The sequence below is a fragment of the Cyprinodon tularosa genome, unplaced genomic scaffold, assembly GCF_016077235.1.
Source record: "Cyprinodon tularosa strain WSP-4 unplaced genomic scaffold, ASM1607723v1 ctg10, whole genome shotgun sequence".
NCBI classification, from domain to species: Eukaryota; Metazoa; Chordata; class Actinopteri; order Cyprinodontiformes; family Cyprinodontidae; genus Cyprinodon; species Cyprinodon tularosa.
Window position 1 is genome coordinate 1,253,758 of NW_024037782.1, and position 13,457 is coordinate 1,267,214.

The window sequence follows — 13,457 nt, forward strand, 5'->3', positions numbered from 1 at the left end:
GCTGCAGCTGCAAAATCTAAGAATATAAGAAAAAAACAAAGTAGCACAACTTTAACAAATTTCTCTTCAGTAAACCAAAAAAGTTCCATATAACAAATAACTCAAGTACTAGTAAAAAAAAATGTTTTGGTGAAAACACTACTGGCACAATAAGTAGCTCAAAAATACTGGTAAGTTTCATGTCTGAACATTTTATCAGATATAAAGATCTGTGTGAAATCTCATGTTTTAAAAATGAAGATAAATCAGCAATAAGGTTAAAATGAACACATGGATTAAACAATCTATAAACTGAAATCCATCAAACACAGACCTTATCAAACAAATGTTTCCAGTACATCATGCACACCCTTTAAAACAGGATAAAGTACCTCTGATGATAATGTTTGTTTTCTTGACCTTTCTTGACCTTCAAATTGTGAAGCAAACTCAACAGATAAAAGACAACATTTAAACATCAAAATTTGGACGCTCATCTTGACAAAAAACTTAAGCTGTCTATATTTGTTGCATTTTCCTGTTTAAAACAAACTTGTTTTCAACCAAAAATTAAATACAATTATTTAAGTGAAAGTTAAAAGTACAGCGCTGTAAAACTACTCCTAAAAAAACATTCTTAGCTAAACATTACTCAAGTATGTTTCACTAGTTGCTACCCACCTCTGACCAGAGCATGCCAGTACATCTACTAAGGCCTGGCTGCAACCTATTAGTTCATCCCTTCCATTCATGAGACAATGCAAACTCATGCTCTCACCAAAGGGTAATTGAGCAAAACTAAATCACACGACAGCAATGTATTCCAACTGTGCATGTTACAAAGGATTTGTTCCCAGGGTCATACCTGTTGCAAGCCCACAGTACTACCAAGTGCTTCACCAATTACGGTAGCCCTGTGCAAAAGTTTAGAAACATAAATCCTGGGATGGTCATTTCAAAAAAAGTAAAAAAAAAAAAAAAAAAAAAAAAATCCACTGGACTTTGTTTCCAAATTTGAAATCTGGAACCAAAGTCCAGAGAATTTTTTTTTCTATTGCTTATTTGGAATGACGATGACCTGGATGACTGAGAATCTTCACCAGCATACTGGGATGGTGAAGCCAGAGCTCAATCTCCATTGAGATGTTGCAGGAAGATGTAAAAAGGCATGCATATGCAGGAAACTTCTTGAATATCTCAAAGCTGAGAGTGAGGAAAAAAGGAGCAAGGTTTCCTCAGACCAATGTCAGATAATGATAAATCGCTATAGGCAGCATCTCACTTAAGCTGTTTAAACCACAGGCTGTAACACTAGCTATTGGGCAGATGGGTGTCCGGTTTCCCAACTTTGAATACGTCATTTGGAAAATATCTGGAAAACCAGATTATTTTAGGCTTTTACCTGGACTGAAATGATTTTCTTTGTCAGAGATGAATAATAATAAATCTAAATATTAGACATCAGTGTATGGAGATTTCCTCTAAAAGAGCACAGTGTTTAACAAGACGCCCTGATTATTTTCACTAGGGGTGATGTATTCTATTATGATTTAGATACCATCATATAAAATACACAATAAGAAGACTTTAAATATTACAAGCCTTTAGCTTATGTCTTCTGATTAGTTCTCATGATTTTTCAGCAGATACGTAAAATAAAGGTTATGGTGCAAATTAACCCTCAAACAGCTTGTAAAAAAATCAAGAAAATTCATAGAAACAAAGATTTGAACGTAATCAGACCTTAACCTTTATCAGTTAAGCAATTATTTCATTGCTTGTCTGATCCAGGTGTTAAGGATTCACTGAACTCTACTGTCCCCAAGTGGTCAAAAGAGCCAGGACTGAAAAAATAAACATAAATCCACTTGAATATTTTTACACACTTATCATGTTATGTGGTTGATTTTAACAGTTTTTTGTTATCAGCTTCATTTTACTTTGTAAAAAAAAAAAAAAAAGACCCAGCAGAGCACATGAAGTTCAATGTAAACAAAAGAAGCGTCTTAAATCAAATATAGAGAATATTTTATTTAAAAAAGTAAATAAATAAAAACACAAGGTTTCAGTTTCAAGAGGATTATCATTTAAGTTGCCAACTGAATGGGAATTATGTAGTAAATATCAAAAAAGATTAGATTATTGACTAATTGAAAAAAGTTCCACAAGAGAAGAAAACTTGATTTAATTGCAAAATTAGAGAACATAACCTCTAAAGAGATTTTATTATTCCGTGAGCCATTCACATAAATATGGTTATGATCAGAGAGTAGATTAGCACAGCTTCCTGAGGTTTATTTTACTTCCCAAGAAGCACTACATCGTGTTCTAGCTGTCCAACTTGGTTAAAACGTTGATATATTAGAAGTCATAAGACTGAGGAAGTTTTCTCTGCATGAGTGCCATCCCTCAGTGCTGGTGTGTGCTCCTGCTGATGTCTGCATATCCTGCCTGCCGCCTTGTTAATCCAGAATACCCTAATGACTTCCTCTGTAGCTACTGAGCCATGCTGTAAAGTCGTCCAGGTTTCCATGTAGCTCAAAGTGAGGCAAGGAAAAATGGGAGAAAAAAGGGTCAATAGACTATAGTGGAACATCTCTGTCTTTATTCACTACTGAATAACACACATTTTTATAATGAGAGGTTAAAGTGAAAGGTTTTTAGACCTTCCACCTCAAGCTGTAATGATTTTCTACTTTTAATCAGTTAACATGAGAAAATTTTCTACATTTTTATTGCAGATAGACATGATACATAACATTGATCAAAAAGCCAGACTTGTCGTTTATTGCAGTTTTATTGTGTCAGAAAATACAACAAACTTCTTTTTTTAAACTGCAAATAAATCTGGTGGTTCAACTAGAGCTTTATGGAGGCTCTTTTATATTGATATTAAGAAAAACATGAATATGAATACCTTGAAAGCTGGTAAAAAAAAAAAAAAAAAAAAAGTATTGTTTTTGCAAATGTTTCTTAGCTGACCTGGGAGGGCCTTGGGATTCCCACGGAGGAGCAGGCCCAAATGGCTGGGGAGAGGGATGTCTGGGCGTAAGATGGATGGATGGATGGATGGATGGATGGATGGATGGATGGATGGATGGATGGATGGATGGATGGATGGATGGATGGATGGATGGATGGATGGATGGATGGATTTGCATGTGAAAATAAATGTCTCTTTAACAAAGATTACTGGGACTCTACATTTCTTCGGTGTGACATTATATCAAACTTGTTGCCTAATCAAAACATTGCGGTTTTATTTACATAAATGAAAAGTTTTCTTGGATACCTAAAGCCTTGCCAGCATGGCACTGAATGTCTCCATCTTGTGGATGACTAATCGTACTACTGGAATGAAGTGGTATACAGTTGTGCTGAAAGTTAACATACCTTCCCATTAAAGAAAAGTATTAATTCATACCAGTAATTCAAATAACACAAAACTGAAAAGGTAATTAAAAAGTGCAGTAAATGATTAGTTAGTAAAGTTAAATATTTAAGATATGTTAGAGGAAGGGTATGTACATTTTCAAGCACAACTGTATTTTATCAGTACTCTAGTCCTTAACTGATGATGACTGTCTTGTTGGTTCTTTGACGAGTGTTTAGACATCAGGATCCTAGAACCTTTTAAGCAGATGACCCCAGCTCTTCTTAGAATTGCTCAGGTAACCTGCGGCTTTCATCATAGATGGATGCTTTCCCCGAATCTCTTGTGAAATTTGGTCGTAGTCTGACCAGCAGCATCTTTCAAAGGCATAATGGCACATGTGTGTAACCTACTTATAGGGAACAATAATTAACAAAAGTAAAAAGGCTTTAGTAGCAACTTCAATTCAAAACAAAAATTCTGATATTTTTAATTCAATAATAGTAACACTTATAGCACTCTTTCTTGAGGTCATTTGGATGGTAGCAGAAATAAAAACACATAATGCGTAGGAGGATTTTGTTTGCAACTGAAAGCTTTGCATTAAAATGCATTTCATTTAATAAATCTTCATAGAAAAAAGCCAATATGCAGATTTCCATAATAAAAACCAAGTAATTCTCCAAACCTTTGGTACACAATTCTATACTGAATATATTTTTTTGATTCTTTACAAAATATTGACAGTTATTGTTTGTGTTGTTTTTTTTTATTTCCTAGATGTAATCCACCTCACTGATGTCAAAAAGTTTTCTCCACAGACAAATATTAAGAACTCTCATTCAATTCAACTAATTGTTTCTACTGCATTTTGCACCATATCTTTTTATTTATTTATTTGCACTGCTCCAGTGGTGATTCTAGACCAAATGTACCAGGGGGCCAGGAGGGGGCCATCTAGTTTTCATTGGGGCACAGAAAAACATAAAAATTAAAAACAGGGCAAGGGATTGAAATACATTAAGATAGATGCATGAAATGAAATTCCTATTCAATTAGATTTAATTAAAAATATATGTCTTATTAAGTCAATATAATATATATAAATAAATATAAAATTAGTTTTCTGTAAAATCGGAATTAGAACTCAAGAAAAACTGATAAATTGGATACAAGATGAAAATAAAACTTGTCTACATTGAGATTTTTATTTGATCTTCTTTGTCGCCCCCTTGTGACCAATCACTCTAAAGAAGTTTTTCCGCTTTTTCCAAAGTCTATTGTGATTGGTTTATAACACCACAGTCCGTTTCGTGACCAATGGCACTCACTGTGCTCCACTTTAATCCATCTAAGCTCCACCTCTTTCTTTCTCCACCTCTTCCCCCCCCCCCCCTGCAAACACCCATGCAGCTCCCCCCCCTCCCTCCCGTGGTGGACAGACAGTCTCTCAATGGACGGCGAGGCTGTTTGATCTGAAAACATAATCACAGTTATCAGAGCGCCTATAGATGCGCTAAATAGAAAAAAGGGTAAACAATCCTCAGAAGCTCCATTCATTCGGATTCCTTTCAAAGTGGGTGAAATATTTTGCATTGTTTTATTTATTTTAGATTAACACCGCTGCAGGGTGGAGGTGAACTATGATCGGCGGTAAACGCGCAAAGGAAAACGGAGATCTGGATCAACATAATCCATCTGGACCTGAGGGGCGGTGGAGAAGATGAGGACTGCGATGGCTCCGAAGATGAAAACAGAAATATTCCTATTTGTGCACTGGGGTGAGTACATCTGCGTCTGTTTTCTTCCAACCATCTCACCATCTTTCACATGCATGGACGGATTTTATTCCAGTGGTTGTTTTTAGGAGAAATCTGGATCCCAGACATTTTATTTTGTGTTTATTACCTTGCTTAAGTCCACTGGTGTTTTTTTCTCTCTCAATTCAATTCAGTTTATTTCTATAGCGCCAATTCACAACACATGTCATCTCAAGGCACTTTACAGTTCACCAGATCATCCAGTCAAATTGATTCAAAGTTTTCTATCTAAGGAAAACCAGTTGATTGCATTGACTCAAATGCAATACTCACTCTAAACATGCTTGTAGCGACAGTGGAGAGGAAATCTCCCTTTTAACAGGAAGGAACCTCCAGCAGAACCAGGCTCAGTGTGAGTGGTCATCTGCCGAGGCCGACGCCTCTTATTTTAAAGCTGTCCCTAGCATTGGGATTTTATTCCTATATATTGGTCATTTGGCAGAGTTATTTTTGCAAAACTAAATCCTAAGCTGTATTGTGATGTCCTCTGTTTTCACTGGGTGGTTTTAGTTCAAATCAATATGCTGTCATTGCAGTGTGTGGTCAATGAAGTACACAAAAAGAGACACATTTTTCAGGTAACATGTAAAAGGCTCAATTGACAATACAGATAAACAATACTGAAAATATAATAATAAAGCAGCTCTGATTATGTAAAGTTTGACTGGTGGCAGTTTAAAAAGTTGACACAATAGCTTAATCCACTGGACTTTTTGACTGTTTTACAAGTTTGAAGACATTTCCCTTCCCATCCAGGAAGTTTTTTTAAATTCAAAATGTCAGAATTACCGTTGAGTTCCAAGCTTTATAGTGAGCCCAACAAAGAATTGTTTTGGCCTAGAAAACATGCAAATTGAACCGGAAGAACGGGTCCACCCCTTAGTATAGGGGGGTCGTTGAGGTATTTGTTAGCCTGCAATACCCAATACTGGTCTATGCCTCTTAAAGCGGGAGTCATTACGGGCATTGTTGGCCTGGCTGACCAGGCGAGTTGTCTTGGTTCCCTGCATGGTGATGAGAATTATGATTGCGGGAAGTAATTAACTCTATTGCTGCATTGTAGGTTTTTTGAGAGCTGAGTCCAACTTGCTATTGGTCCATCAAGTGGCAAGAAAAAGCTTCCTGGATGGGAAGCGAAATGTCTTCAAACTTGGAAAACAAATTCCAGTGGATTGTTTTTTAACTTTTTTGGAACAATTAAATAATACTTAATCAGTTCCAAAGGGGAATTCAGTGTTATTATAACTGTTGTATGACAGTCTGATGAAGAGGATGCTGAAATTAGTTTGTCCATAATGGTTTTCATTGTGAGAAAAATTCTTTTCTGTAAAATTATTTCCAGAGGAGTTCTGAATAGAGCTGGCATTTTTTTGCCTATCATATCTGCTTCCCTCACTGTCTTCTGCAGGGCCTATTGGTTTAACCTGGCATAAGAGATTTTGATACAGTGTAGAATTCAAATTGAACCACACATATCAATCTGGAAAGCCTCATATAGAAAGTGTTTGCAAAAGGGAGGCACATTCAGTACAATTTTATCAAACTGATTGGGTATCTGCCTCCCATGTTATGTTTTTAGCCAATAACAGTAGAAGTAGCAGGGAGACGAGCAAACATCTTCCCATCCACGAAGGCAAACCAACGTGTCCTTTTGCTTTCTTTCAAAAAGAATTAGAGGGTATTCCAGCTAAAAATTATGCAAACTGATGTCATACACGTTGCTGCATTTCATTGATCCGAAACACTATTGAGGGTAACACATCTGACTGCTCCTGGCAAGATGTTTTGTAGTGAGTTTGTAATTCACATATGTCACAACAAATCCTCTTTCTTGCAACAACTATTAGCTTCTGTCTGAGAACATATCATGCAATATCGTGAACTTGTCTTAATTTGTCTTGGGTGAGCTCAACAGAAGATTGATGGCTGATCTCATATTGTGCAGTCTTTGCAGAGATTGCATGTTGTTATCTCAGCAAACTGACTTTGCCTATATATCCAAGAAAGCCGAATTGCAATCCCTGTAAGAAGATATAAATCTTTGATTAATTTCAGTTAGAAATGTAGTAAATGCTGCAGGTTTGTATAGATGCTTTAGGGGTTTCCACACCTTTTACTGAATGTCCATGCTCTCATACCTTCAGAAGCAGTTTCCTGTGGGGCTGTTAGATCGTGCAACACCAATCTCTGTTTGTATTTTGGTTCAGACCTTATCCCCCAGGCTCTTTATTGCATAGGCTCTAATCCATACAGCACTGGGTATTGTGGTGTCCCCCAGCCCTGTCGGACTGTCCAATGTTAATTAGGACGTGATCGGCTTAAGCTTCTTTGTAGTCTCCCATGACTTTATCTATGTGGGGTTGTATGAGTGTGTGTTGTGATCAGGCGGGTTGTTGCTTATGGGATATCTAGTCCTTCCATTACTGTTCACTCAACCACTTAAACAGTGGATGGGAATTTTACAACTGCCTTAACTTGTTTTTCTAGTTGTGAAGGTGGTTAGCCATCTTTTGAAGTGTTTCTAGTTTACAGTAACTTGGGGTAAGACACAGTAGCAGTTTAGCTGTTTTACCTCCTGCTTTCCAGGCAGATCAATATCTGCACTGCCACTGATTCAATAAATGTGATGACATGGTACTTTGAATGTTGGGAATTCTTGCTTTGCATTTGTTTTCTGTTTATTTGTTTATATTTCTATGTTCAGCAGACCTTGTTATAACCTGGCTAGGAGTGGACAGACCATAATATGTTGATTCGTCTTCCTCATACGCAAAACAGCCACAGAACAAAGAGGATCAGTTTAACATGCTTTATTTACATTCTTTTGTTTTTGCAGGTTATTACAAAAAAAGGAGTGTATGTACCTTCAAGATGAGCTTAATGCCAAAACAAGAAACAAAAAATCTTTAAAAAAAATCCAAATTAATTCAAACAAAAATGCAATTACTTTCCTCCGATTCCAAAAACTAAACTAAACTAAAAAAGGAAGCTCACCTCCTATAAACTAATTAAAGTGAGATAGTTACTAAGATGCAAAGGTGTGGCTGGTGAGATGAGCAGAGGATGAAAAAGCAAGCAGTCGTCAGCAGCGTTTCTTTAGCCAATCCTCTGTTGTATATTTCTGCTTTTTGTTGAACTTGGGACGGGCATCCATAATATGGTTGTTTATACCAATAGTTCTCAAACCTGTTCCTCAGGTACCACTACCCTGCAGGTTTTAGATGTCTCTGTGTTGCAGCACACCTGCTTCAAATAATTGCATTATCCGATTAGCAGCCTTCAAGTCCTTCAAAAGCCTGTGATTCCTTCATTTATATAAGTCAGGTGTGTTATAGTTAGGAGAACTCTAAAATATGTAGGGAAGTGGCACTTGAGGAAAACCACTGATCATCAACAGTCTATCTCCAAAAAGAGCCCTATGTCCTACCAGTATTACTGCAAACTGATCTGGTTAATCAAACACAATACCAGGGAAGCTAACTAAATCTGTTAGCTTCCAGATTCAGTATAAATCTGTATCTGAGCATAAATGAGCATAAATCTGCTCATTAGCAGCTCAGCACAACTAGGGGTGTAAATCCAACCCATCATGGCGATTGGATTCAGTATCAATTTCCTGACCCAACAATTCAATTCATTTTGATTCTCAAGAATACAAGAATACATCTGTCTTGCCTCCTGTTTATGCGAGTGAGTGTGTGCAAGTGGAAACAGCATAGTGGCTAAAGGAAGCAAGGTAGGAGGTTAAAAAAGGTTTAGCGCAGAATTAAGTCCGGGAAAATGAATAAAATAAACCGGAGGAAAAAAAAGCATGAATCGATACTCTTGCGAACATGTCGATGCATCAGATAGTCGGCTGTTGCATCCATGCATCGATACAAAACAATAATTATTTACACCCCTAAGCACAACCTTCATTCTGATGAGATCACTTCCTGGAGCCCATTTCAGAAAGTGGGATTAAACTATTCTGAGAGCATTTATCCTGAGTCAGTGTCCCAGCCCCAGTACTCATGCTAAACCCTCTATGAAGTGTGCACATGGAGGAAGTGCACATAAAGTTTGGAGTGCTCAGGTTACAAGCTCACAAAATCTGGAAAGCTGGAACAGTACCTGTGTTCCGCGTTGTAAGAGGATCAATCCTTGTGCTTGCAATGTTACTGCTAAAAAATAAAAAAGATAACTGCAACAAGAAATGCTTTCATATTCATGCATATATAGTAAAATATGAATTATTTTGACAGTTACACCTGAAAACCATTTAAAATTTTTTTTTTTACAATAATCCAGTAAAATTCAAACAACAATATTAGCCGTGTAGAAGAGATATCTTGAATGAGGAAATACAAAAGTACCCGTTACAAGAAAATCTTTGGGAGAATACATTTAACTGGATTTAGAAGTTTCATAGCATATTTTAGTTAGAGTTTTTTGTTTTGGTAGAGGAGAATGAACTAAAATCTTTAAAAACATTTTAATAAAGTGTGTCCACTTTAATTTGAGTCTCTTATTTAAAATGTGTTACCAAAATATATTTGGTTTGTTTGGTATTTTGAATTGTTTTTCATTATGAACCATTGACAGTGAAATGAGCCATTTAATACAGTAATATTGTTACAAAATTTGGTCTATTTTCTGAACAAAGCCCTTATTTATAATATTTAAATGGAAACGCTTTTACTGAACAAATAAGTATCAAACAATACATTTAATATCAAGTATTTGTCATAAATATTTATATTTCCTTTTAGAAGGTTGGGACAATGTGATGATTTTTTTTGTACAAATAAAGTTGATGATGAAACAATGAAATTAATTTAGTTTTCAACACCTAAACCATTAAACAGTTCTCCTCTCTTTCTTTGCCTTTTAGGCTCTTTACAATCATTCGGTCATAAGGCACTTTATGCTTGAAAGCCTCTTAAGTTGTAAAAAAAAAGTTCCAGATTTCAATTAAGCATTTTTGCCAAAAAAAAAGGCTATATGTAAAAGACTCGGATGAAAAAAAAAATAAAAAAAATCCTTTTTTTGATAAGCTATTTCTGGACCAGTGTAATGCTTTGTAAATTGTTCCGAATCAATAATCTCTGCAGACTAGCAAGTGATGGATCTTATCTTTAACCTTGAGATAATAGGCCTCAATACACAACTCCTCTTTTGTCTTCTACTGGCTTCCTTTCTGTCTCTTGATCGATTTAAAATCATATTACTTACCGGTACCTGTTAAAAATATTTGTTACTCTTAGGTGTTTCAAGACCCCGAATAAAATATTAATATAATCTCAGAAGCATTACTAGTTAATTAATAGATACTTGGACAATTAACTCTTGCTGCTTAAATCCAATATTTTCTTTATTCTAACAGTAAAAACTATGCGGTGGTATTTATACTTTTTTAATATTTTTCTTTTGCTCTTATTTTTCTTAACTTGAAAACTGACAGTAAAGCACTCTGGTGAGACCAGTTTTTTTTTTTAGTTAAACTGACTGCCTACTTTACTCCTACTCATGTTTGGACCCTTTGACCTTTAGAACTGCCTACATGTTTTATGGCGTTGATTTCCTCCTCTACAATTGTGGTTCATATTGACATATATAATTACTTCTGATTTGATAGCTGCATATTCTCTCACCCAGATCCCCTGTTCCTCCATGGAATCTGGTAACTTTTAAAGGAAAAGTCCGGTCAGCAAGAAATAATCAATGGATCATCATCTATACCTAGAACTAATACTTTTGTGGTGATTTAATGAATATAGCCTTAATCAGTAAAAAAAAAAAAAAAAAATGAAAATGATAATTTTTGTCATGATCACTAAGTCAGGGAGAGGTCATTTTTGCCAAAATATAGTAACACCTCACTCCTGACATCTTCCGGTAATGACGTCACTGTGCTGTACACATATAGCCATTCTCCCCCCTTTACAAGCAAAATCAGTGGCAGCTACTAGACCCATTTGCAATCGACAACAATTATTTTATATTTTGAGAGGACTTCACAATTGAAATTCGCGAGAGCTATAGTTAAACTGACAATGCCCATGTGCATGGCAGTTGGAAGTTGTAATACATCGGATAAAATTTCACCGTTCTGATTCATGATCGACCACGGGTTCGTAATGGGATTGCCAACTTGAAGAGGGAGGATTTGTCATCAAACTTCTGGACAGAGAAAAAACAGGTAATATGTAGCCAACATTTTGAAGAAGTTTTTAAAAAGGACTTTGATAATAGGGTGTTGTGACAAACACCAGATACAGCACTGGGACTTGATCGACAGCTGATACATGGATGCCTCCAGTAAAGCACATTCAAATTAAACTTACTCTTAATTAAAAACACTTAGCATTTATTGAACAGTATGTATAAAGACTTTTCCTTTGAAGCCCATTGAAAACTTTGTTATAGTCAGTAACTCTGTTTGATTTCATTTTGATGTTGCGCGTTTTCCTGCTATGGATAGCATTTATTGCTATGTGTCACAGGCCATAAAGGGCGATGCTGTTTAAGTGATCCTCAGTTGGTCCAAAGAGACCGAAATAAAAATATTCTACTCATCGTTACACTGCTGCTACCAGTCTGAACGCTTGATGCAAAGCAGAAGATTTATACTTAAATACTAAATTTTGACCCATCATCTATATGTTCCAGCTGAAATTAAGGCTTGTCAAACAAGGATATGTGTTTTCACCTGATACGTCAAATTTGGATGAACATGTATAAATTATAACCTAAGTTTGCTGGAATTGATTAATAGAGGAGTTGTAGATTATGTGTTTCCATGTTGGTTATACTGAAGTATTCAGGATAATTTATTGAAATAAAGGCTTTGTTTTTTTTGTGTTTTTTTTTCTTGCTTTTGTATTAGTTAAAAGCTTTTGATACAACTTCTGCTCATTGGATCTTTACTGTTCTGTAGAGCATTTCTCTGTAGACTCTTTCGGAGGTTTGTGCATTAAAATATCAATAGTTCAGAAGTTTCTAAAATAATCTGACTGGCAGTCTGAGTGTTTTAAAGGAAGGAATTAAGGGGGGTAGTTTGAAATGTTAACGTATTAGTATAATTGTTTTAAGTAAAGATAATAAAACAATTGAATCTGTTGGCTCCCTTTTTTTATATAAAAAAAAGGAAGCCAACTCAAGCTTCAACACTTCCACAGCTGAGATCAGGACTTTATTCAATTGTTTTATTATCATGTGATCTTTACTGTATGACCGGTGTCAGAGCCTGGTCCTCATTGCCGGCAGTAAGTCAGACTCGTTTCCGGTGAGGGTTGGACTCCGCCAAGGTTGCCCTTTGTCACTGATTCTGTTCATAACATTCATGGACAGAATTTCCAGCCACAGCCAAGGTGATGAGGGGATCCGTCTTGGTGTCCTTAGGATTGCGTGATTTACAGCTGTAACTCGAGCGGTTCGCAGCCGAGTGCGAAGCGGCCGGGATAAGGATCAGTGCCTCCAAATCCGAGACCATGGTCTTGAAACGGAAAAGGGTAGAGTGCCTTCTCCGAGATGGGGAGGATGTACTGCCCCTAGTGGAGGAGTTTAAGTATCTTGGGGTGTGGTTCACGAATGAGGGGAAGAAGGAGCGGGAGATCGATAGGCGGATTGGTGCGGCGTCTGCTGTGAAGCGTGCACTGTACCGGTCTGTTGTGGTAAAGAGAGAGCTGAGCCAAAAAGCAAAGCTCTCAATTTACCAGTCGATCTGCGTTCCTACCCTCATCTGTGGTCATGAGCTTTGGGTCATGACCGACAGAACGACATCCCGGATTCAAGCTGCTAAAATGAGTTTCTCTGACTGAGGAGCTCAGTCATCCGGGGAGGACTCATAGTAGAGCCGCTGCTCCTCCACATCGAGAGGAGCCAGTTGAGGTGGCTCGGGCTTCTGACCAAGATGCCTTCTGGACCTCTCCCTGGTGAGATTTTCCAGGCACGTCCCACCGAGAGGAGGCCCAGGGGGACACCCAGGACATACTGGAGGGACTATGTTTGTCGGCTGGCCTGGGAGCACCTTGCAAGAGCAGCTGGCCTAAGTGGCTGGGGAGAGGGACACCTGGGCCTCCCTACTGAAGCTGCTACCCCGCGACCCAACCCTGGTTAAGTGGAAGAAGATGGATGGATAGATGGATTGACGGACGGAAAAATAGCTTAAGTGGAAAACCCTGAACATATCCCACAGCACTTTATATTTTTAGAAAAAGCTGTAAAGTCATTTTCTCAGTTTATTAACGAACGCCACTGACATAATGTATTTCACTATTACCCTTGTGCTGGAGTCAAGTCCT

At 37.1% G+C, this 13,457-nt stretch overlaps 1 protein-coding gene across 2 annotated transcripts in view; it reads left to right on the forward strand.

Annotated features, from left to right (window-relative positions):
• Positions 1–4,749: 4,749 nt before the first annotated feature.
• Positions 4,750–13,457, forward strand: part of igsf8 (immunoglobulin superfamily, member 8) — a 28,752-nt gene continuing 20,044 nt past the window's right edge. Inside the window, exons 1-2 of one of the 2 annotated variants that reach the window (XM_038295550.1) lie at positions 4,750–4,884; positions 4,966–5,133. In XM_038295550.1, coding sequence (XP_038151478.1) covers positions 5,076–5,133 — 58 coding nt within the window. In that variant the 5' untranslated portion in view covers positions 4,750–4,884; positions 4,966–5,075. The remainder of the gene's footprint in view (positions 4,885–4,965; positions 5,134–13,457) is intronic. The other variant, XM_038295631.1, reaches the window with a different exon arrangement.